The sequence below is a fragment of the Chanodichthys erythropterus genome, chromosome 20 (assembly GCF_024489055.1).
Source record: "Chanodichthys erythropterus isolate Z2021 chromosome 20, ASM2448905v1, whole genome shotgun sequence".
Lineage (NCBI taxonomy): Eukaryota > Metazoa > Chordata > Actinopteri > Cypriniformes > Xenocyprididae > Chanodichthys > Chanodichthys erythropterus.
The window spans coordinates 23296620-23322885 of record NC_090240.1 but is presented as its reverse complement, the minus strand read 5'-3'; the positions used below and the strand labels follow the sequence as shown (position 1 = coordinate 23322885).

Genomic DNA, 26266 nt, shown 5'->3' with positions numbered 1-26266 from the left:
CAGCGCTCTATCGGGCCAATCCAAATCTGAACATCATAAGTGTACACTCAGGGAGTGGTGAGCCTGCGTCATACTTTCAACTTTCCTTCTCACTCTCCTAATCTCGTTTTAGCCTAGTAAATAGTGTACTATCCGTTGACTAAGTGGGAAAATCCAATAGGAATGGTGCTACTGCAAAACGGAACTTTTTGATGATACACACAACGCGGATTATTTGACAGGGAACATAGATTATTCAACAGAGAGAGAGCAGCTGAAGTAAACAAGTAGATGAATTTCATGGATGTTTTATTTTAGCATTTTTTTTTTGTCCACCGGAATATCACCCATAAGCTCTCCATCTTCCGTGAGATTGGAGCGCGCGGTGTCTGGGTTTTCCGCAGCGCGCGGCATGTCTGAGGGCGCTCGTGTCAGCTCGAGACGATTCTTCACTCACGAGACGAGATGAGACAGCAGGTGCTCGCGCTCAGCGCGGTGATGTTTCTCTGTGTACCTCAGCCAGTAACTTCACAAACACAAGAAGGTATAAACTGTTTTAATTCTCTTATATAAATATATATAGGCTAGTATATATTTGTTAAAATGGCGTTATAAGATACACATATAGGTCAAAATAATGTGATTTTCTGTAGAAAATGATCGTACCCTCAACAATTCACCGTGTGAGTAAAAATTGACGGATTTTTTTATTTTCTTGTCATGGTTTATGCCCCTTAAACCCCCCTGGGTTTATGTAATTTCCTCCTGTTTAGATTTAATGGGTTGTTACACCTATAAACTAGGTAGGGTAGCTAATAAAATTGTAATCTTTACCTGGTTAGTTGAACAATTTTTTTATACTTACTGTATGCACTAGCCAATTTATTATCTGTATAGAGGAAAGCAGGTGCTGGTTTTCAACAGTTTAAATTGGCCTTTTGCTCTTAAATAGCTCTGTGGTGTGACAAATGGATATTTAAAAGCACAAACGTACTGTATAGTCATTAAAACTTATGTAGAAATCATAACAGTGACATATATAATGTTTTATATGAAGCTTACCATGTCACATTGCAGATCACTGCTGACACTGCTTGACATTTCATGTAAACTACCCAACTGGACTTACTAGATATAGCTGTTGACCACAACTGACCCTAGATCAGAACTTAATTGTACTTATGAGAATGGACAAGAGTGACTGATTTGAGAAGTGTGAGTGGGAAGAGCTTAAATATTTCTAAAATTAGGGGAACATGCCTAACATAATGGCTACTGTGCCTTTACAGTATAGGATTTTGAGTGTCTGAATATGCCATTAGCCAGACAACAAATGAGGCAAAATAATTATAATTATGCACTTAAATTAAATTAAATTACCCTCAACTATAACCTGTGGCACAGCGGTGAGACATGTTGACTCGATATTCTAACACTCTTGAAATGTTTAAACCAGCTTTAACTTAAACAGCTTCAGGGCACAAAGCTTTTTTTCCACAGTAGCTCTTTTCCACAGAACATTAGTTTCAAGCACTATGATTCCCTTTATAGCCAATCCCAATCACTTATATTTGCCGCCAATCAAACTACATTACTGAGCTGAACAGAATAAGGTGTGGGGCTATAGTGCCATATCATAAATTGCTGTTTTATAACTCCTTTACAGTCATCGCTCCAAAGTTCATTCTCTTTTAAGCATATAAGAGGTTTGATAGGAAGGACTAGACTAAGTTAATAATGTAATCACCCTTTCCTTCCGGAGAGAAAAAAAACTGAGAAGATTTTGAATGGGTGACATCTGCTCTGACCTTATAAAAGCTCAGATGGTGAAATATCCAATATTAAGATACTGTAGATAAGCAAAGTCTGTTTGTTTTGAAAGAGAAATTGAACACTTTATTGAACAGATTTCCAAAAAGAAAAGACAGAAACTATGCATACTTCCCATTAACAGCTGAACGTATTGGCCTCAGACTCGGAGCAGTCTGTACTTGCAGGAGTTCAGGTGAATAGGCGTGGATGTGTGTTTCGGAAGTTGTCTTTTTTGTCTCACTTTGGGTCTTATTTCAGTTTGACACTAGTACTAGTGTCATATCTTTCTCAGTATGTCTACTAATCTATGTTTACTTTCCCTCATGGGTTCTACCACTCACTCTCTTTTTTTTTCCTCTTTTTTTTTTTTGTCTCTTGTTCTGTCTGTCATGAGTGCCCAGTCCCCGCCCTGACACTCTTTGAACTATAATGATTGTGCACTGGTGGATTCTATTGTATGTTCCATAGAGGCTTCTGCTCACTATCTGTGGTACTGTTGACTTAAGATTACTTCTGTGAATGAACAGGACTCCCTAAATCATACATTATTAGCATCCAGACATCATGCATGTGTGTATGAATATGCACATGTTATATTGACAATAGGCTACCTGATGCAACAGCAAATATGTACAAGTCACATGGGTGTGTTCACCTTTACATGTGCATGTCTGCATAGCCTTTTGTATAAGGGTGTTTCCTCGTATTTCATTCAGCATTCATAATCATTGAATGCTGGATAGATAATAGGGATGCACTGATTAAAATTCTGGCCGGTACAATAATTATTCAGTGTTATGGCAGGTAAATATTAAAAATCTCTCAAAATTTTGAGATCTGCTAAAGAATGGAATGACAAAAAAGGGGTGAAAGTCTTTTAGTATAAGAAAGTGCTCTTACAGAATTACATTTTGCTGTAAACTTGCACTGTACATTTTGCACTGTCAATTTAACCTCGTAAGACATTCAGGTCTGTTTTGACCTGGAAGAGAGAAATAAAAAATTCTAAACAAATACATATTCTTTAGTATAGGAACCAAACTTTGGGCCAAGACTATCAAAATATGCATCACTTATTTAAAAAAAATAAAGTTACACCTTTTGCGTTCTTGTCTATTATGACCCAGGTATAAAATGAGGTTTCTTTCTTTCTTTCTTTCTTTCTTTCTTTCTTTCTTTCTTTCTTTCTTTCTTTCTTTCTTTCTTTCTTTCTTTCTTTCTTTCTTTCTTTCTTTCTTTCTACATCTATGAGATCAGTGTTGGAAGTAACGCATTACAAGTAACTTGGGTTACGTAATCAGATTACTTTTTCAAGTAACTAGTAAAGTAACACATTACTTTTTCAATTTACAACAAATCTCTAAGTTACTTTTTCAAATAAGTAATGCAAGTTACTTTTTCACATTTATTGACTGACACTTCTCCTGTCTCCATGTAGAGAGAAATAAAATGCAGAGGTGTTGTTCGTGCTGTGTAAATGCTGGTTATTGTAATTAAAATATTAAATTATTATTAAAGCTATTACATTATTAAAGCTAAATGTGAACATGCATTTACTCATCACACTTGCACAAAAACAGTGAAATGCAAACTCAGAATTTTACACAAACCTGTAATAATTAACTATATTAAGTTACACAAATATACTTTATGTATTTAATCTCACTTTATTAACCAATGTCTTTGCTGCTGACCTTCAGTGATCCAATTCAACCATACCAATAAGTAAAAAGCAAGCAAGCAAGGCAAGCACAGGTGAGAAAAAATAATAACACATTACTTAAAAAAAAAAAAAGTAACTAATGCAATTAGTTAGTTTTAGGGAGTAATGCAATATTGTAATGCAATACTTTTAAAAGTAACTTTCCCCAACACTGTCTCAAAAATATATATTTTTAATGATTTACTGTTTTTTTCCATATTTCACAAGCACTTTTAGGACTGAACTTTGTTGATAAACATGAATATGCATGCAATTAATGAGCCATTGCAGCATTTTCATCTGAAAGTGAAAGTGAAACTTTCCACAGTAATAATAATTTTGTTTTGAAGTCTTTTTGTTAGAAAAACAAAATGCTTCAGACCCGGGAATGCAAATTTGTATGCAGATTATGTGGGTTAAGATTGCGCTAAAAGTAGCAAAAGTCATTTAAAATCTTAAAAAAGCATTTACATTTTAATATCCAGTATTGGTCAATAAATAAACATATACATATCCACTGATACCAATAAAGGTCACTAAAATTGGCTGATGACCAATAAAGTGTGTAACCCTAGTAGATAACATTCAAACTTGATTGTTAACGTTAGTAGATAACTTATATTGCAGAAACTAGAAATAAAAGGGCCACGTTTATAGTTATAACATGTAAAGATGTTTACAAAGTGTATTCATTTTTCATGTGTTCTTTTATCAAAGATAAACTTGCAGAATTTGCATAGAGAATAGTGCAGATTTTTAACAGCACTTCCTGTGAGCAGCACATTTTTATGCATTCCCAGAACAGCTGCTATAACTCGTCCCCTCCAGCCTCATTCCTATGAGTATCAGAAGCACAGTCCAGTGAGTTTGACTGCTGTAGTTGTAAAGTCGCTCAGTGGTATGGTTGTACACGTTTCAGGATGCAGTAGCATATAGAATGGAGCAGTGTAAAGGACAGCAGTCACACTTAGATTATGTCCCTATGTCCCCCCCATCCGGACTCCCCCTCCTCTTGATAGAGTACTCTGCTCACACTTATCCTATTGTCTGGTTGTATGATCTCAGCCCTGCACACACATACACACAGTCACTGTCAATCAGAGCTACACATTAACAGAGCCACACATTTATAGCTAAGTGACAATACTGTGCTTTGTTCATTAATAATGCCCCTCTAGATCTCATAGCCAGAGAGAGCCTTAGGCCCCAGACATGCAGCTGAGCATTACACTCTGCCAGTCTCGAGAATATACCGTTTAACCCCTCACAAAATACGCCCACAATGCACACTAGGTTCTCTTGGCTCTCAGGCACTTGCCAGCTCCCAATGTTTAAAGATTTTTTTGTTCTTCCTGAGTGTTTTTTGCACACAACTAATATTTTATAGCAACAATATGATTGATGGGTTTATTGAATGCAAATGCAAGCAGGTTCACCAGCCAGAACTTGTTGTGTTTGTCTTACAATGCCTTTTTTAAGTCCTCCTATGTTCTTAAAGAAATATTACAAGTTAAACTCACGCCCCATCGACATATTTGTGGCCGCCTGGTCCCACCTCTAAGGGATGATTTACACAACTCTTCTCTACAAAAGGCGAAATGTAGTAACTACAGATTTTGTCAAAATGTAATGAAATTGGGTTTCTAAAACCAAGCGCACACTGTACGATTTATAAAAAAGACTGTACAAACATGATCCCCACTTGTCACACTGTAAGATCTCTCAGTATTCATTATAGATAGACCGTATGACAGTCAAGACATGTTAAAACGGATGCACACACAAAGACTAGTCCGGAGTTTTACATCATCAATCAGTGACACGTTCGTTGACTGTGAGTTGCTTTTACATGCGGGATAGAAATGGTGGCTGGCAAGCAAAAACAATCTCTAGCGTTAATTTTGATCATGGAATTTCTTGAAAAGAAAAACAAAAAAACAAAAACAAAAACGAAGGCATGTGGTTTCTTGTTTTCTCACTAATCGCGTCATCAGGTTCTGTGCTCCTAATAGTTTTTGATCTGACAGTTGTCATAGGAGAAGCCACACTGCAGAACTGTGCCTCAAATCCTCTGACAGTGCCATAATTTTGGTCAAATTTTATTGCAATGGTCATTAATCGGTTGTTGGCAAACGTCAAACTAGCGATCAAAGACTTCAGATTTTGGCCTAGTATCAGAGGAATCTTTTAGGATTGACAAAATTTGTCTAAGATGGTTTTAGGCCAGTTTTCAAACCTTGAGGACCCTGCACATTTTGGGTGTGTCCCTCATCTAACACAGCAGCTCATCAGCTCATTAATAAAGACAGCAAAAATGGGTGTGTCCAATTAGAGAGACATCCAAAATGTGCAGTGGTGGGGGGTCCCCAGGACAGGGTTGAGAAGTGCTGTCTTAGACTGTGATCTATCAAATCAAATCAATCTAAATTCAGTCAGAACAGTTTTGAAGCCATTTTGAAGTTTCTGTGATAGTTTGCTTTGCCTTTGAGCAAAATTTATCCAGCAGTAAATACAGCTTAAATAAATGTTTTCCAGAATGTTCATATTACTAAGAAAAATGTTCTTAAAACATAAGAAATTGATGTTTTTGTCATCATTTAATGCAACGATAATTTTAGGAAAATGTTCTTATAACATAAAGGCCGGTTTCACAGACAGGACTTAGCCTAAGCCAGGATTAGGACTTATTTCATTCATAGGGCATTTAAGTAGCTTTTATAAACATACCCTAGAAAAAACATTACTAGTGTGAGTAACTTTAGATTACAGCCTGGAAAGTACTGCATAATTACAACAAATTTACAGCGTAACTTTCGATAATTATAGCGTACCTATAAAGTAAGTCTGTGAAAGTATAGGGGAACAATATGTAAAGTCTTGGGAATAAAGGGGTAACAACCAGGAAAATACTATTATGATAGACAACAATCTTACGTTTAGGAGCAATTTAACGAAAAAGTGCACTGATTAAGTTGTTTCAAGGCAAGTAGAAAGAACTATTGCAATCTTTTTTAATACATGGGGAAATATGCTTTTGTTTCATGTAGTTACAGGGTAAATATGACATTGCGGGTCGTAAATTAAAGTGGTGCTTGTTACACTCTTGTTTCATGTAGTTACAGGGTAAGTAATTAAAAAAACGCAAACATGAAAAAAAACACAAATCTGATATTGCTGACTCCAAAACCTTTATTTGAAAAACAACTTTTTTAAAAACAGGTCTACAACACTTATTATTCATTTATTAATTTTTTTAAAATCAACTTTTCATTTCAAATTCTAAAGTCCTGACAGAAAGTAACATGTTTTGTCCGTTTTTGGTTGTTGTTGTTTCTCACTTGGCTTCCTCCTCCTCTTGTTTCTCAACTGATGAATCTTAAGAAGGAATCCCATTGCTATTCTGTATTATAAGAAAATACAGTACACCCAGAAATGTTCTCATGGTTTAGGCTATTCATCTTTTCGCTTCCGACCAACTGTCACCAGCGCCTGCATGAGAGTCGACTTTGCGTTCGACGAAGCACAAATGTGCAACATGAAGCTTTCATGATGTTCTCGCTGGAGATTCATGTGAAATTTGCTCGAGAACTGCCGTCTCTGTTATTCTGTCTTGTTTGTTTCTCATTATCATTATCTGTTATTCTGTGTATTTTGGATTAATAAAAAATTTATTAAAAAAAATAAAAAAATAATGGCATCCGACATCCGAGTGACTTTTTGCGTGAGTTTCTCGGCACGCTTACGTCACACTTCATGTTTTGCCAAGTATGAACTCTCAACCCTCGCATGTACGCGCAGGAGACAGTTGTATTTTTCTTACAAAAACGTATCGTTTCACTTCAGAAGATATTGATTGATCCACTGGGGTCGTATGGATTACTGTAGTTATTGCTGTTTGATGCTTTGACTTTTAGGAACACATGAGCTTGCATTATAAAGAGTCCCCAGATGATTTATTTTTTCCTAAAAACCTTTTTGTCTTCATCTTAAGAAGGAAAGTCGTATACATCTCAGATGGCATGAGGGTAAAAAATGAGTAAACGGTGAGCACATTTCTGGGTGTACTGTATTTTCTTTTAATACAGAATAGCAAATGGGATTCCCTCTTAAGATTCATCAGTGGAAAGAAAGAAAAAGAGGAACAAGAGGAGGAGGTAGCCAAGCAAGAGAAGTGTTGTAACTTTAAATCTGTTTTTAAATAAGTTGTTTTTCAAATAAAGATTTCCAAGTCATATCAGATTGTTTGCATTTTTTTTGTTTTGTTTTATTACTTACCCTGTAACTACATGAAACAAGCGTGTAACAAGCACCACTTTAATTTACGGCCTGCAATGTCATATTTACCCTGTAACTACATGTGTCACGGATCCCTTGTTCCCCTGGACACCATTTCCCAAGATCCTCCTGTTCTCCACACCTGCACTCACTTCCCTCGTCAGCTCCTCATCATCACTCATCACCTGCACCTGGACTCTATTGTCAGCACTCCTATATATCCTATATTGCACTCACTTCCTTCACTCCTCGTCCGTTCTCTGTTGTGTTTATGTGTATGTGTGGTGTTCCTGCTCTTGTTTATCTAAGTAAAAAGTATATGTTTGTGGAAATCCGTATCTGCCTCGTCTCTCTACCAGCATACCGTAACAGAAGAACCGACCTAAAACGCTGGATTTCCACAGAAGGATGGAGACTTTGACCAGCTCCCTGGCTCCTGCTCCTCCAACACCTCTAACTGCTGGCGATCTACTCATCGGGCTCCTACAGGTGGGTCGTTCGCTGGAGAGGTATGTGGAGGAGTTCGTAGAGCTCGCTTATTTGACAGATTGGTCAGATGCTCAGTTGATCGACCTGTTTTTGGATGGACTGGATGAGAACACTATTCGCTTTAGTGAACCTAACGATTATGTTTCCTTAACTGATGCTATAAATTTAGTTTTGTATTTAAATTGCTCCGGATTCTTAGTCCAAGAGGTTCAGAATGTTGAGTGTTCCTCTCGTCCAGTCCTTCCAAAAACACGGTCAGCCCGGCCAGTCTGCCAACCTCCGTCTTCCTCCGCATACCCCTCCAGCGAACTCCCTGCCTGCCCCACACGAGCCCGCCGCTCCAGCCGCCGCCGCCGAGCCCGCCGCTCCTGCCGCCACCGAGCCCTTTATTATGATGAACTTTGTTGTTGAAACATACAGCCCTAAGACTGTTTCTCCTCCTTGCCTCCCTCTCCCACCTCCGTCCATTTGTATCTCCACTGAACCCTCACCTCACGCTCCTTCGCCCAGATCTCCACCTCGGACCTCTGGGCGATTACCTACACCCTGGCTCCAACCTCCCTCGTCTCCACCATGGCCCATCAGTCCTCCAGCCTCACAAGTCTCCATCCTGCCCCCGTTCACACCTTGGTCCCTCGTCAGCCTGCCCTCCCCTCTGGACTGCACTCCTCCGTCTCTGCTCCGTCCCTCGGTTCCAGTTGGCTTCCTCACTCCCCATGGTGTTCACTGTGTTGTCTGTCGTCTTTATTCAACTGTGGCCTTCTGGAGCCCCAGCTGCGCTTCGGTCGGCGGAGCCGCTGGTTCCGCCATCTCCCGCCGGTCCTTAAGCGCCACCAGGGCTGCCTTCGGCCCCTGACCCGCCATGGCTGCCTTCGGCCCCTGACCCGCCATGGCTGCCTTCGGCCCCTGACCCGCCATGGCTTTTGAGCCCGCCCTGGAGACCTCCTCTCCAGTCTGCTCCTCCCCCTGCACCAGCTTGAGGTCTCCAGGGCGCCCACCCCCCTCCCGGTTGTTACATCTACGGCGCGAGGACGCGCCTACCGGGAGGGGGAGGTACTGTCACGGATCCCTTGTTCCCCTGGACTCCATTTCCCAAGATCCTCCTGTTCTCCACACCTGCACTCACTTCCCTCGTCAGCTCCTCATCATCACTCATCACCTGCACCTGGACTCTATTGTCAGCACTCCTATATATTGCACTCACTTCCTTCACTCCTCGTCCGTTCTCTGTTGTGTGTATGTGTGGTGTTCCTGCTCTTGTTTATCTAAGTAAAAAGTATATGTTTGTGGAAATCCGTATCTGCCTCGTCTCTCTACCAGCATACCGTAACAACATGAAACAAAAGTATATTTCCCCATGTATTAAAAAAGATTGCAATAGTTCTTTCTACTTGCCTTGAAATAACTTAATCAGTGCACTTTTTCGTTAAATTGCTCCTAAATGTAAGATTGTTGTCTATCATAATAGTATAAGTACCCCTTAGTTCTAAAATACTTACAGTATAATTAATTTGTTATTTTCCTGGTTGTTACCATTTTATTCCCAAGACTTTACATATTGTTCCCCTATACTTTCACAGACTTACTTTATAGGTACACTATAATTATCGAAAGTTACGCTGTAAATTTGTTGTAATTACACAGTATTTTAAAGTTTAAATAATTGTCCAAACTCTATAAGAATAGTGAAGTCCACACTATAGCTGTAGTGATAATGAAAAACAGATCCACCGGACCTTAAAGAGCTTGAATATTTAGTGCCAGACGACATGACCACAGCTCACGCTTATAATAAAAAGAGTGGTATTGTGTGTTGACGTGGACACCAATATAGTTATCTTTCTTGGTGTAAACAGGCCTGCAGCTGGATGGCTTTCATTCTCAGTGTTTTTCTTAAGACACATTTTCTGTTCATTTTCACATTTTTTGTTAATTTTTTACAAACTGAAGTTGAGTTTTACTAAAACTCAAATTGTACTGAGTGCAGCCTTAAATATTCTAGATAGAAGATCAGGTTTATTTTCATGTCTCACGAGACCAGGATCTCAAATCTGTTTATGCTGCAATGCATCTTGGGTAATTTTGAATGCCACACTATTATAGAGTGACACATAGAATGTCAGTTAAGTAAGTGCATGCACACGTGTTAATGGTAAACAGTCCTCTACAGATGCACTGCATTACACTCAAGCAAGACCATTGTATATTTTATAGGTGGGCTGAGTGAGAGAGCAAGAGAGTGACTTTTCAGTCAGTTATCATGTCTCTGTCACCTCAGGCCAATAACCCTGGATTCCATCGCTGTCTGAAGCTGTTTCCCACTATTATGCTCGTCTCTTTTTAAGTCTGTTTGGGGACACTCAGTTGTCTTGTACTACATGCTGACCTGCAGCATCTTTGCGACCTCTGACCTTGCCCTCATTATGTTAATGACCTTGTGGTGTGGCCACTGCATGATGTCTTTGTGTGCGCTGTGAGTGGAAGCCTTGTGTGGAAGTGGTCACTTCAAAAGGGCTATATTTGTGTACAGAGGCCTCTGTGACTGTTCTTCTGCAGTCTCACACATTATTGCTATTTGCAAATAAATGATCAAACAGACAGATTATTAGCCTATGTATTTGAACGGCATATCATAAAGAAGCATTCTGGGTTATTTACTACTTAACATGTCTATGGGCAGCATATGTAGCATGCCATTAATTACTTCAGAAAGTTTGTAAATGGAATTAAAGGTACAATTTGTGATATTTTTTTCCGCTAGAGGTCGCTAGAAGCCTATTCAAAACAAAGGCGTAGTTTGATGACGCCAAGTTTTAGAACGGAAACTTGGGACATGCGGTCTCCATCTCAACGGACAGTGCAAAAGAATAGGGATTGGAGTCTGGAAGATCTCATGTTCGTGGATGCAATTATTAAATTTACTGTAGTATGAAGCAGAGCAGGACCTAGTGTTGTGGGAGCTGAACGAGGAGCTGGAGCGATTGATCAACACACGCCTCACGAGCAGCGGGACTTTAATTATGACACAGTCGCCGGCGCCGCTTCCGCTTTTCCGGTCATGAGTTTACAGGAGCTGTCCTTGTCGACAGAACCAGCGGCAGATGGTAAACAGTAATTATGTTCCATAAATAAGTAACACAATCCAACATAAAACGTGCAAGATGTAAATAAGGAACTGTTTGAAGCAAGCTAGTGGTTTGCTGGACGCTAGACACTACTTCTGCATTTGTCCACGGCACTGTTGTCATGTGGTTTCTACGTCAGTAAAGGCGGTAACAAAGGTAACTGACGTCATTGACAGGCGACTGCACTGCCCCGTGTCACTGTCACAGCCTAGTGGTTTTTGGATATTTTACTGCAAAAATGTTACATATTGTACCTTTAAATGGAAAATGCATGAACAGTAATAAACTTGCACTTGGAAGTCATGCAGGCAAGTGAGCAGTACCACAAGCAAATGTTTAAAACACACAGTACTGGTTCATAAGCTAAAACTAAGGGCTGGGCTGAAATAATTTATTGTAATAATATACAATTGAAAAATTGGGGATCGGTAAGGCATTTACTCCAGTCTTCATTGTCACATGATCCTTCAGAAATCATTCTAATATGCTGATTTGGTGCTCAAGAAATTTTTTCATCATCAAAAACACCTTTAAAACACTTGTCGGCTGAATAAAAGTAATTTTAAATTAAAAAAAAAAAGACAATAAGTGTTGTGACATTAAGGTCTCGTTTACACTAGTGCTTTTTTGTTTTAAAATGGTGTTTTAAAATTAAAACGATCCTCGTCTACACTGGCGTTTCCACAGCGTTTCAGAAACAATCTCCGTCTACACTACATGACTGAAAACACATGTCATATGACTGTTTAAGCACACTGGGCATGCGCGTACAAGTGTAAACAGTTGCCTCTTGTGCATGTAGGCAGCTGCAGTATTAAAAAAAATGCAGAGTTTAACTGCACAATGGCTGCTAAAAATGACAACAAAGCCAGCAAAGATTGCAGTTCACTTTCCATGTTATAGTTTACATGGTCGCCAAGGATACGCAGAGCGAATGTGGGCAGCCACGTCATCATTTTCAAGTCTTCGTTTTGGTACGTTTACACTGAAACGCAACCCCGGTGTTTTCAAACTAAAACAGGGTCTGCGGTGTAGTATAAACGACAGGCGTAACCATAGCAAATGAGGCCTAAGCAGGGCCTAAATTTCTGTTCAAATGATGAAAAAACTCATATACATTACAACATAATTAGATTCGATGTAATCAATCTCTTTCCCCACCAGTTTGCACAGGCACCAAGAATTCTCTGAGCTCTACTGGCACCCCTGCACAACACTACAACAACCTGAAGGAGCACTACACCGGATGTGAGATCGTCATGGGCAACCTTGAGATCACACACATGGAGAATGACCTCGATTTCTCATTTCTTGGAGTAGGAGAATTTTTTTTTCATATATGAAATGGTTGATATGGCCATTACTATAACATGCTTACCATGTTCTTCTCTTTCAGAGTATCCGAGAAGTCACAGGATACATCCTCATTGCTATGAACCAGTTCCGCAGGTTGCCTCTGGACCAGCTCAGAGTGATTCGTGGTAGCAGCCTGTATGAGAAGGAATGGGCCCTTTCTGTCTTACATAATTTTGTGAGTCCCAGTGGCCTAGAAGATCTGGGCCTCACAAACCTCACAGGTGAGACGAGATTGTAAAAAACTGTGGGTAAACAACACATGACAATGAAAAATTTGTCCTGAACACTGAACATGAAATGTTAAGCAGCATGCCACTGCGGAAAGAGAAACCAAGTTATCAAAACAATTTCCTGCCAGCCATTGGTTGTGAATGATTTACATAGAGATCACTTGGATCACAAATGCTTCCTTAGATCATTCCTTTCTGTGGAGCATTTATGATCTTGTAAAGCTACCTTCTCAAAACAAATGGATGTGATAGTTGCTTGACAGAAAGTAAATTTTACATCAGTGATTTGCGGAAGTGTGCAGGAGTGTTTAGGAATCTGGCACATTTGCATAGTGTAGTTCTGGCACACCCATTTCACTCAGTATAGCACCATGATATACAAACAGGCCCTCAAAAGAGCTTGAGCCTGGTAGAAGTGTGTCTGTGTGTTTTGTGGATCACATCATTCAAACTGCATATTTTATATTTTTTTGGCTTGTCCAGACTCATCTGAGATCTCAGAAAAGGTGCATTGAAGGGACACATACAGGGGTTGGACAATGAAACTTATTAGTATGTGTAGGGCCTCCTTTTGCTGACAATACAGCATCAATTCGTTTTTGGATTGACAGGTCAATCTTTCACTGTGGCCAGGGATTTTGAGTCATTCCTTTGAGTCCATTCCTTTTCCTGATCAGTGGCCAGGTCACTATGTATGTTATGTTTCTCCTCCAAAATTCCCCTAATATGGCTCAAATATATTTAGATCCGGTGACTGTGCTGGCCATTGGAGATGTTCAACTTCACTTTCAGTTTCATCAAACCATTTTGCCACAAGTCTTGCTGTGTTTATTGTTGCATTATCATGGTGATATCCGGAACCCTTCAGGATACAATGTTTGAACCATTAAGTGTACATGGTCCTCCAGAATGGTTTGGTCCATTCACTCTGGTGCTTCTCCACTCCGTAACTCCCACAGATGTGGGAAAGACAGTGAAGGTGGACTCATCAGAGAACAATACATGTTTTACATTGTCCACAGCCCAAGATTTGCTCTGTTGGCACCAATGAAACTGGCATTTGGCATTGGCATGAGTGACCAAAGGTTCGCTAAAGCAGCCTGACCATGAATATTCACTATGTGAAGCTCCTAACGAACAGTTTTGGTGGAAACAGGAGAGTCGAGGTGCACATTTAATTCTGCAGTGAGTTGGGCAGCTGTGGTTTTATGTTTTTTGGATACAATCCAGGTTAGTACCTGGACATCCCTTTCAGACAGCTTCATCTTGCATTGACAGTTACTCCTGTTAGATGTGGTTCATCCTACGTGGTGTTATGCTGATATTACCTTGGATACCATAGCTCTCGATACACAACAAAGACTTGCTGTCCTGGTCACAGATAAGCCAGCGAGACATGCACCAACAACAATTTGTCCTCTTTTAAACTCTGATATGTCCCATTATGTTGTGTGGATTGCAATATTTTATGTTCAGCTGTGCTATAGCTCTGCTCTTACTGATGGAATGCAAAATCAGTGAAGATTGGCCACCAGGCCACCATCCTCCAACACTGTATTGGCTAGTGTTCCAGTTTCATTGTCCAACCCCTGCATATCTTCTGTGTAAGCTGATCGGTAACATACTATTTTTAGGCAATGTGCTTACCGATCTTCTGAGACATTTCCAAGAACTATAACAGCGCCTCTTTATGGGAAACTGAAACTTAAAAAAAAACTTCATGCTCAATACAGAGCTGTCAGCTTTTTTATATATATTACACAAGGACATGTGCAAACAGGTGTTTGTTCCCGCTCTATACGTCCCCTGTTCTGCCTTAAATTAATCAGAATTTCTTCATTGTGTCAACAGAGATCTTGGAAGGTGGGGTACAGATTGTCCATAACAGGGACCTCAGTCATGCTCCATGGATCAACTGGCGGGACATTATCAGAGACAGTGATGCTCGCATCCAGATCCAGAACAATGGAGAAAGAGGTTTGTGCATTCCCACCGATTGGGTGGTTATAGATTGAGTGTGTGAGATAGATATGTGTCATTGAATTATGTTTTATATCCATGTCCATAAAATGTTTTCATTATTTACTCACCCCCATTATAATATATTCCTTCTGTATAACACAATAGGAGATATTAAGCAGAATATTTGTGCTTGTGTTCGGCCAATCAGCGTACACTTACATCACTTGTAGTTCCTATTGTGCTGGTTTAGACCCTACTGTGAAGTAGGAGCTAATTTAGTTCCCCCAAAAGGCGTTCCTAGAACTAAAATCATTCCCAGTTCCTGGGGTGCAAATACGTTGAAAAGTGGATACTTCTGCCATTAAAGCCCCTAATGATGTCATTGTTTAAAAATGCTGTTTTAAAACAAAAGAGTGAAATGAGTTTAAATTAGATAATGCCGTGTTAGAATCAAATGAAAATCTGTAAATGGTGACAAAATTATTATTTTTTGGCAAACTATCTCTGCACTCTTTAAGATATTTGACCTCACTTTGTGTTCATAGGGTCATGTGATCCTGTATGCGGAGAATTCTGCTGGGGTCCACGTAAAGATCAGTGCCAGAAATGTAAGTAACTGACATTCATTTCTCATACACCACTGTTCAAAATTTTGGAATTGGTCACACTTGCTGCATTCATTTGAACAAAAATACAGTAAAACAGTAATATTGTGAAAAGGTATTTCAATCTAAAATGTTTTTTGTATTTTAATATATTGAAAAATGTAATTTTATTCTTGCAATGGCAAAGCTGAATTTTCAGCATCATTACTCAAGTTTCACATGATCCTTCTGAAATCATTCTGATATGGTGATTTGGTGAAACATTTAAGAACAAGAATTTAACAATAAGAACCATTTCTTATTATTATCAATGTTAAAAACTGTGATAACTTTTTCAGGTTTCTTTGATGAATACAATTATTTGGAACTGAATTTTTTGTAACATTTTAAATTACTTTACTGTAATTTACTATTATTTAATAACTTTCTTATAGTCATACACAATGAGACTGATATATTTTGTCTATGTGTGTGTTTCAGTGACAAAAACAGTGTGTGCACCTCAGTGTCATGGCCACTGTTTTGGGACCAACCCTAATGAGTGCTGCCACACAGAGTGTGCTGGAGGCTGCATTGGACCAAAGGACACAGACTGCTTTGTGAGTACTAGCACTATTAGCATTATGCTCTCATTGCATTGCTCAAGATCTGTCACATCTATTGTAAGAAACAAATACAATGAAAACAATACAAAGCATTGTAACAAACTTTTCTCTGGCTCTTAATACTTTCTCAAACAGGCCTGTCGGCATGTCAATCACTCAGGCTCCTGCGTCCCTCACTGCCCTTGGCCTCTGGTGTATAACCGACAGACCTTTCAGGTGGAGCCCAACTCTGAGGCCATGTATCAGTTCGGTTCGATCTGTGTATCCAGTTGTCCTGGTGAGATACAAGCTACAACACCCGGTTTACCACATTATGTTTTTCTTTAACGTAGTTCAGGAGGAACAAGTCAAATAAGCTACCCAATCATTACGTCATCTTAATGATTACGTCATCTCAACCAGCTGTCAACAATCTGTAATCAACGTATCTACCCAATCGTCATGAGTTCAGGCCTGTATATAATCACAGTCAAAACTCACCCAAGGATCCTCAACAGTTTTCAGAATCCCTCCACCACCCCCATGAGCCAGAAAATAAATAGTTTCTGGGGTAATGGTGGCTTGGTGGATAAAGATCTAGGATTGTAGTTCAGTGATAAATGGTTTGTAACCTGGTGAAACTGATGTATGGGTTAGTAATAAATTATTGTAAATGAACTGTGAATGAACTCAGCGACAGCTTTGGGTGATATGCCTCATTGACAGTGCATCAGAACGGCATTGACGTATCCATGGAAGACCATGAACAACACAATAAACATGACACAAGTTTAAACAAATGCCAGATTTGAATGGTGCTACACCACTCCCCTCACAGTGTTTTACTTTTAGATTAAATTTGAGTCCACAATTAACACTTGCCAAACACCACTTGCGTTGGCGTTGGAGAGTAAATAAAACACAGGATAGTTGGCTGTTGACATTTTAGGAATTTCAACGTAATACATGGTTATAAAAAAACACAATGTATGATTGCTAGACTATGATTGCAAAATCTGACTTAAGCAAAATGATCAAATCAAATCAAAGATACAAGATGACTACTTACTAAAGAAAACCAATCAGATACCAGAAGTCTACCAGATGGCCACAGAAACAGAAAACATAAATAACTACCAAATAATTACTTAAAAATATATATAATAAAAATAATTCCTTTTAAAAATGTCTCAAAAATACATATATTTTTATAATTTTAAAAATTTTAGTTTTATTATTATTATTATTATAAATTGGGTTTTTTTGTAGAAATAATACAAAATACACTTTCATGGCAGGTGGCTCTTCTTTAGGAGCTATGTCTATATATGTATCTGTAAAAAAGGTAGTAAAGCATATTAATGATTAGTCACACACAAAAATATAAATAAATAAAGAGAATCTCGTATCTCTCTTTAGACACATAATAAAGAGTGCAGCATGTAGAATAGATGAACTTTCCTCTTATTTTTCTTCAGTACACTTTGTTGTGGATGGCAGCGCATGTGTGAGCAGTTGCCCTCCTGGTAAAACAGAAAAAGAGAAAAATGGCATTAAACAGTGTGAAACTTGCATTGGCCTGTGTCCCAAAGGTAAAGTGTCCATCCAAACATTTGAATGCTTCAAACTCTATGTGCTTAAGAGTCTTAAATAAAGAAAATGAATCTGTTGTCATGTGACCCCTCATATTTTTTCTCTTTATAGTATGTGAGGGGACGGGAGCCAATCATAGACAAACAGTGGACTCCACTAACATAGACAGCTTTATCAACTGTACCAAGATCCAAGGGAGTTTACATTTTATGATCTTGGGTATCAAAGGGTAAGACACACACAAACTTTGATAAGTTCTCTCAGACCTGAGCAACACTGTACCATAAACAGTCTGTTCCATATTCTAGACCTTTGCCGTGAAATGTCATCCAAGGTCTTAATTAGGCCTTTACAAATGATTCATGGGCTATTTTTAATGAAGACTCCAGCTCAGATTCTTTCACTGTCTTGCATGTTATTAATTGATGAATAAACAGAGAGCAGATTGATGAGTTCCCACAGGGAGTCCATTACTGAGATTGTTTATGCTAATATCTGGACTGTTCTATTCTGCAGAGATGTCTATCATAACATACCACCTCTGGAGCCTGAAAAACTCAAAGTGTTTAACACTGTCAGAGAAATTACTGGTATGATATTTTACTTTAGCCATACACTGATTGCTCTCTGTTTGTGTTCTTGTTGCTGTAGTTTTAGTTACAACAGTCCATGTCATGTTATGACTCAGTGTATGTGTGTGTGATTTGCAGGCACTTTGGACATTCAGTCTTGGCCCGATGAACTCAGCGATCTGTCTGTTTTCTCCAGTCTCACTACCATTCAGGGAAGATCTCTAAACAAGTAAGACTGAGTGTGTGTAGGTGTGTGTGAGAGTGTTTTATGTGTGTTTGCATGGTCTAATGTTTTAACTTTTTGTAGCATACGCAAATGGAGGGTGAATTGTCGTAAATATTTCTTACCGGCCAAAGAAACGTAAATTGCATTATTGTTTTTTCCAAAAGATTTACTATTGTTCGATATTTGATACACAAAATTTTGAGGTTAATAAAATTGTTTAATGTGTTTGATCAAAAATAAAGTAAAACGAGTAATACTATGAAATACTATTAATACAATTTAAACTCATTAGAACTTGTTTCTATTTTAATATATTTTAAAATGTAGTTAGAGCCAATAGCCTCGTGGGCAGCAACATGTAATGCAATTGTGCTTCGGGTGACCTGAGTTCAAGTCCCGGCTCGGGCACCTTTCCTGATTTGCCACCCTCTCTTTGCTTTCTGTTAGTTCTCTATACACAATAAAGGCTAAAATAGCAGTCTTCAGTGTCACATGATCCTTCAGAAATCATTCTGATTAACTGATTTGATGCTCAAGAAACATTTCTTATTATTATCAATGTCGAAAACAGATGTGCTGCTTAATATTTCTGTGGAAACCACCTACGTTTTTCAGGATTTGATAATTAGAAAGTTTAAAAGAATAGCATTTATTTAAAATAGAAATCCTTTTAACTAAAAATGTCTTTACTGATCAGCTTAACTTTTGATCAATGTATGTATTTAAATAAATCAGAGTATTAATTTCTTTAAGTATTATTAATTTAAAAAAAAAATTACTGACCCCAAACTTTTGAACAGTAATGAATGTACCAGCTGATATTGGATTTAATTGTTAATGTTCATCTTTCCTATTTTTTTTTAGATTACCTTTGCCATCATTAATATTTTTTTGTACTCTGTGTGTGTAGCAACTCAGTCATTATTTTGTGTCTTATTCCAGATTTTTTAATCCTTTAAATGTTTGTCTCTCCACTAAGTGTTTTATTGCTTTGTGCTTTTGTGTTTAACATTATGCATGCGTCTCACCATTGTTTTTTGTGTTCCCTGTGTTTTATATGTTACTCCCCTCATTCTCCACATTGTGCTTATGTCTGTCCCGCAGCCATAAGAGGTATGTACTCCCTGCCACCCGAAAACCGGTATTTTTGTTTCACTAACCCTCTCTCAATCACATGCACAAACATTGTCTTTTTCCTGCTGTGGGTGCCAAGTAATGACGACAATATTCCTGATGAGTTGTGAAATGTTTCTGTAAGGATAACAGGGGCATGTATGAGCATATATTCAAACTGACATCTGATGAGGGTCATGAATGGTTCATGAGCTTTCATTTTTGATCTGGCACTGGGAGCCTGTGGGATGCTAAGGGGAAATCACTGTGGATCTGTCCCTTCCTTCGGTCATTCTCCCTTCATGCTCCAATTTCTCATTCATTTCATCCTCTCCATTAGGCCGTTCTCATTGTTGGTGATGAAGATTCCCTCCCTCACATCTCTGGGACTGCATTCGTTGCATGAGATCAGCGATGGCAGTGTGTATATCACTCAAAATATAAACCTGTGTTTTTACTACACCGTCGACTGGATCCAGATCTTCACCGGTAACCGAAAGCAGCTCAGACATAAAAACAATGACATCAAGGAAAACAAGCCCCAGATCAAATGTGGTCAGTTAAGCTCCGCCATAATCGGAGAATGTGTACTGTTTGTTTCACATATGTATGTTATTATGTTGTCATCCATTGTTAACTTGTACACAAACAACCTTTTACTTTGCATGTCCGTTCACGTGTAAACAGAGGAAGAGGGCCATGTGTGTGACCCGCTGTGCTCAGACGCAGGATGCTGGGGCCCGGGGCCTGAGCAGTGTTTGTCGTGCAGGAATCACAGTCGGCATGGCACCTGTGTATCTCACTGCAACCTCTACTCTGGGTCAGTGTGCTTGGTAGAATTGTTTTGTTTTTATATATTTACTGTATAAGTTTATTGAAAGTTGGTTCTGAAGGACTGCGTGTGTCCACAGAGAGCCACGAGAGTTTGCAGCATCTAATGGAGAGTGCCTTGCTTGTCACCCTCAGTGTCTACCCCAAAATGGGAAACAAACATGCAAAGAAGAAGTATGCAACTTCAACTTTTTCTTTTTTATTATGATTTTGCTACCCATGGGGGTTCAAATCCGTGTTGGTATTAATTCAAACTAAAACTATTAAAAATCAAATGAAAAACTTAAACTTAAACAACTTAAAGGGATAGTTCACCCAAAAATGAGAATTATCCCATAATTTACTCACCCTTAAGCCATCCTAGGTCTATATGACTTTCTTCTTTCAGACGAACACAGTCGAAGTTATATTAAATTTATCTTTGCTCTTCCAAGCTTTAGAATGGGAGTGAATGGTGCCATTTTTTTTTAAGCCCAAAAAAGCACATCCATCCATCATAAAAGTAATCCATACGGCTCCAGGGGGTTAACAGTGAATAGTGATTAAAAGTGAAGTGATGCGTTTTTATAAGAAAAATATCGATAATTATAACTTTATAAACTGTAATCACTAGCTTTCAGTAACGTCTGTCCGCGTGTTCACGAGAGAGTCGAGTTCCAGCATATGATGATGGACGCAGGTGAAGCTTAAGCTTAGGTGAGAATAGATGCCTCTCACGGTTCAAACAAATAGGACTGGCCAACAAACTCAAGCTACTTTGACATTTCTATTTAAATTTTCTCATTTTAGACTTCTAATCCATGACCGGTGTTTTGTTTTGCACTATCCTCTACGCTTCCGCGTTCATCTTTACGTCTTGCATCAAGTTAGAGGTCACTCTTCGACCAGAACTAGACTCATGTACGGCCGTTACTGGAAGCTAGTTATTTTATTTGATAAAGTTATAAATATGGATATTTTTCTTACACAAACGCATCGCTTCACTTTAGAATGCCTTTATTAAACCGCTGGAGCCGTATGGATTACTTTTATGATGGATGGATGTGCTTTTTGGGCTTCAAAAAAAAAAATTGGTATCATTCACTCCTTTTATAAAGCTTGGAAGAGCAAAGATATTTTTCAATATAACTTCGATTGTGTTTTCTTTGATTTCTTATTTAAAGGTGAAGTACTAAAATGACTAAAGCTAAAACTGAAATAAAAATAAATTAAAGCTTTATCAAAAGAACTAAATAAATAAAAATGACAAAAGCACATAAAATTACTAAAACAAACTAAAATTAAAATGAAAACTGAAAAATATTAAAATAAAAGCTTAAAAATAAATAAATATTAAAATAAATAAATATTAAAAATAAAATATTAAAATAAAAACATTAATAAATGATATAAGAAATCATAAATAAAACTAAAATAACACTTGCCAAAATTTCAGAAATAATTAAATTTCCTTCATTTAATTAAATTCAATTATTAACTGATTTTTTTTTATTGAAAATAAAATTTTTTGTCAAATTTTTAGAAAATCTCTTTTTTGTGTGTGTCACATTTGAAGCCCCATAGTTTTCTCCCTCTGTCACCCTCATACATTTCATCGATCAGTCTTTGAAACCATTTTAGGCATGTAGCAACTCTTTTAAATGCTACAAGTTTCTGTTCCCATGCACGTGTCACATCCTCGCTTTTGTATTCTGTAAAACAATGTAGTCTGCGTGTCATTTGAAATAGTTACGATTTTTCCCTGCTTAGATCTGCTGTTCATGTGATTTGTTTTTCTTAAACTTTATGGTATTCAAGTCTGTTTTTACCAGTGCCTATTTGACACATTTTAAAACCAACCTCTCACATCTTTCTTATTGTTTATGATAGTACTAGAGGGTGTTATGATAATGATATGAACAAAAACATTTTACGGTAAAAAAAAAAATAAAAATCCAACCCACACACTCTCTGTATAATGTCTGCATGTTCGGTTGATTACAGTAACCTGCCAGACAGGCTTTGCTGGCTCTTTGCTTCAGATCTGTTCATTTCGCAATACATCACTATTAACAGTGACTTAATAAAGAAATTCATTCGAACTGTTTGTGCTAGTGCAGGTGCTTAGTGACAGGAATATTTGTTCTATTAATATATAACTTATTTAAGTTTGTTTCCGTGTATCAGGGTGCTGATCAGTGTGTATCATGTTTAAACCTGATGGATGGCCCTCACTGCGTTTCTGTTTGCCCTAATGGAGTGAATGGGGAAAAGGGTCAGACCATATTTAAATACCCTAATAAATCAGGTCATTGTGAGCTCTGTCACCTCAACTGCACAAGACGGTAAGTCAAGCTAAAACAAATCTGCTCTAGAGATGTTAATTCCAATTGAGAGGTAATGGTTTGGTGAAAACATTGTGTACTGGAATGTGAATGTGTTCATTTGTGGTATTTGTCCCCTCACCAGATGCACAGGCCCTGGACTCAGAAACTGTGTAGATCATGATAGACTTGTAAACAGGTTAGTAGTGCCCTCTTCTGGTTACAATTAGTAAGTATAAATGTTTTCAGATACACACATCAAATATTTCCTTCATCAAGCACTTTCCTCTCAGCTCTCAGATCGCAGGTATAGCAGTTGCTGTATTTGCTGGTATCCTGGTGCTCTTGGCACTATTTGTGCTTGGTATGCTGTATCACAGAGGCCTGGCGATCCGTCGCAAAAGAGCTCTGAGGAGGTATCTTGAGAGCGGTGAGGTGAGTAATTTGGTCTCTTTGAATATGTTGCTCTTTACTTTAGGTTTTTGTGTTTTTAATACAGTGATCTATTCGCAATGGATACACAGAACTGTTCAAAGGTTTGGGGTAATTAAGATTTTTTAAAAGAAATTAATACTTTTATTTAGCAAGAACCCATTAAATTGATCAAAAGTGACAGACAAAAAAAGATTTTAGTTCAAATAAGTACTTTTTTTGTGTGTAATTTCCTGTTTATTAATGAATCCTGAAAATATATAGCTTTTTCCACAAAAATATGAAGCAGCACAATTGTTTTCAGCATTAATAATAATAATTCTTGAGCACCAAATCAGCATATTAGAATGATTTTTTTAATGTGACAATAACTAGATTAATGACTCCTGAAAAATCAGCTTTGCCACCACAGGAATAAATTACATTTTTAAATAAATTAAAATAGAAAATAGTCATTTTAAATTGTAAAAATGTAATAATATTTACAGTATTACTGTTTTTACTGTACTTTTGATCAAATAAATGCAAATAAATAGTGAGCATAAGAGACTTCTTTTAAAAACATTAAAAAATCTTAATGACCCCAAACTTTTGAATGGTAGTGTTATAGCAAAGCTGAGGCCTTTTTAAAAGCATGTAATGTACTAATGTCACAAAAGTAGATTCTAGTGATACGGATTAATAGGTAACACTTTACAGTAAGGTTCATTAGTTAACATGAACTAATAATGAGCTGCACTTCTACAACATTAATTATTCTTTTTTTTTCATGTTAATTTCAACATTTACTAATACGTTATTAAAATCTTGTTAACATTAGATAATGCAGTGTGAACTAACATGAACAAACAATGAACAACTGTATTTTCATTAACTAACGTTAACGAAGATTAGTAAATACAGTAACAAATGTATTGCTCATGGTTAGTTCATGTTAGTTAATACATTAACTAATGTTTAACTAATGAACCTTACTGTAAAGTGTTACCAATTAATATTGTATTTGAATATTGCGTGCAGAGAATACCTTAATAAACAGTGGCCTCAGAAAGTATTTGTGGCATTCCGACATTTTTACCTGTCATAAGTGTGTTATTGGCCACTGTACTTCTCCTTGGTTATTAATATTATATGATGCACATTTCCTCCTGTCTCCACACAGAGCATGGAGCCACTGGATCCTGGAGAGAAGGGGACAAAAGTGCATGCTCGCATCCTAAAACCACAAGAGCTGCGAAAGGGCAAACTTCTGGGCTATGGAGTTTTTGGCACTGTGAATAAGGTTGGAATGCCTCACACATTTAAGTTTGCCTTTGGACAGTTACCTGTTCACTAGACTGTGATTAAGCTTAAGTGACTTTATCCTCAGGGTTTCTGGATCCCTGAAGGAGACTCTCTAAAAATCCCTGTGGCAATAAAGACCATCCAAGACCGCAGTGGCCGGCAGACCTTCACAGAAATTACTGATGTGAGACATTAGCTTGCACTAAAGGTACACTCATACATGCATTGCTTCATGCCTTCATACTTATTTTTCACCTGTCCGCAGCATATGCTTGCAATGGGAAGCCTGGATCACCCGTATATAGTGCGTCTCCTTGGGATCTGTCCAGGGACAAGTTTGCAGCTGGTCACCCAGCTCACTTCTCAGGGATCCTTACTGCAACACCTTCGCCAAAACAAAGACAGCCTGGACCCCCAGCGTCTGCTCAACTGGTGTGTGCAGATTGCAAAGGTGAGATGAGAAGAGCCTGTACTGAAGTGTCCTGATAAATTCTGTCTTTACAAATGGCTTTTAATCTGTCTTTGTGTTTGTTTGTTTGTTTGTATGTATATGTTTAAATGTTTATACACAACATCTGTATGTATCTTTAGGGCATGTATTATCTTGAGGAACACTGCATAGCACATAGGAACCTTGCTGCACGCAACGTGCTGCTCAAGAGTGACTACATAGTTCAGATCTCAGACTTTGGGGTTGCAGACCTGCTCTACCCAGATGATAAGAAATATGTGTACAGTGAACACAAGGTAAATTTCTCCTGAAATAAGATATATACACTACTGTAGAATTTAGGGTCAGTAAGATTTTTTTTATGTTTTTAAAGAAGCCTCTTATGCTTACCATGGCTGCATTTATTTGATAAAAATACATTAAAAACAGTAATATTGTGAAATATTATTACAGTTTAAAATAACTGTTTCCTATTGTATTTTTGTGGAAACGTGATACCTTTTTTCAGGATTCTTTGATTAATATAGAATTTTTGAAATAGCAGCATTTATTTGAATTATATTTTTTGTAGCAATTTAAAAGTGATTACAGTCAGTTATGATCAATTTAATGCATCCTTGCTGAATAAAAAATATGAATTTCCTTTTATATATATATATATATATATATATATATATATATATATATATATATATATATATATATATATATATATATATAATATACGTATATGAGAAATAAGTTTACTAAAAAACACATCTGAGGTTGAGGTCTCTTTTTTCAGACACCAATAAAATGGATGGCATTAGAGAGTATCCTCTTCAGAAGATACACTCATCAGAGTGATGTGTGGAGCTATGGTGAGTCTCAGAAATGTTGAATATCAGTCTTAGTTGCTTGAAGTTTATCTTGAGTGAACGTTTTTCTTATTTATTTCAGGTGTGACTGTATGGGAGATGATGTCATATGGAGCAGAGCCGTACGCAGCCATGCATCCTCATGATGTGCCAGGTTTATTGGAGAAAGGAGAGCGGCTGGCTCAACCACAGATCTGCACCATAGATGTCTACATGGTCATGGTCAAGTGTAAGGCGGATGCTAGACACATTTGGGCAACGTTTTAACTGTTAAAACATTGAAAGTCTTTATAAACACTTTTTTATACCCCACCTTTCCCTAGGCTGGATGATTGATGAGAATGTAAGGCCTACATTTAAAGAACTGGCCAGTGAATTTACAAGAATGGCCAGGGATCCACCACGATACCTTGTGGTGAAAGTAAGAAATAAAGATTTTTTTGCAAGTGGTCAATACTGGACACTAGAAAGCAGGTTTGTAACTG

The 26266-nt window shown here is 37.8% G+C and overlaps 1 protein-coding gene across 1 annotated transcript in view; it reads left to right on the top strand.

Moving 5' to 3' along the window:
• The window catches only part of erbb3b (erb-b2 receptor tyrosine kinase 3b), a 30728-nt gene continuing 4462 nt past the window's right edge, over positions 1-26266 (top strand). Inside the window, exons 1-24 of the mRNA XM_067370398.1 lie at positions 1-523; positions 12547-12698; positions 12779-12959; positions 14820-14945; positions 15476-15538; positions 16016-16134; positions 16276-16417; positions 17598-17711; positions 17824-17941; positions 18229-18302; positions 18423-18513; positions 19964-20178; positions 20311-20443; positions 20535-20628; positions 22621-22778; positions 22903-22956; positions 23051-23192; positions 24352-24471; positions 24559-24657; positions 24739-24924; positions 25065-25220; positions 25709-25784; positions 25864-26010; positions 26105-26202. Of these exons, the coding sequence (XP_067226499.1) occupies positions 445-523; positions 12547-12698; positions 12779-12959; positions 14820-14945; positions 15476-15538; positions 16016-16134; positions 16276-16417; positions 17598-17711; positions 17824-17941; positions 18229-18302; positions 18423-18513; positions 19964-20178; positions 20311-20443; positions 20535-20628; positions 22621-22778; positions 22903-22956; positions 23051-23192; positions 24352-24471; positions 24559-24657; positions 24739-24924; positions 25065-25220; positions 25709-25784; positions 25864-26010; positions 26105-26202 (2937 nt within the window). The 5' untranslated portion in view covers positions 1-444. The remainder of the gene's footprint in view (positions 524-12546; positions 12699-12778; positions 12960-14819; positions 14946-15475; positions 15539-16015; positions 16135-16275; positions 16418-17597; positions 17712-17823; positions 17942-18228; positions 18303-18422; positions 18514-19963; positions 20179-20310; positions 20444-20534; positions 20629-22620; positions 22779-22902; positions 22957-23050; positions 23193-24351; positions 24472-24558; positions 24658-24738; positions 24925-25064; positions 25221-25708; positions 25785-25863; positions 26011-26104; positions 26203-26266) is intronic.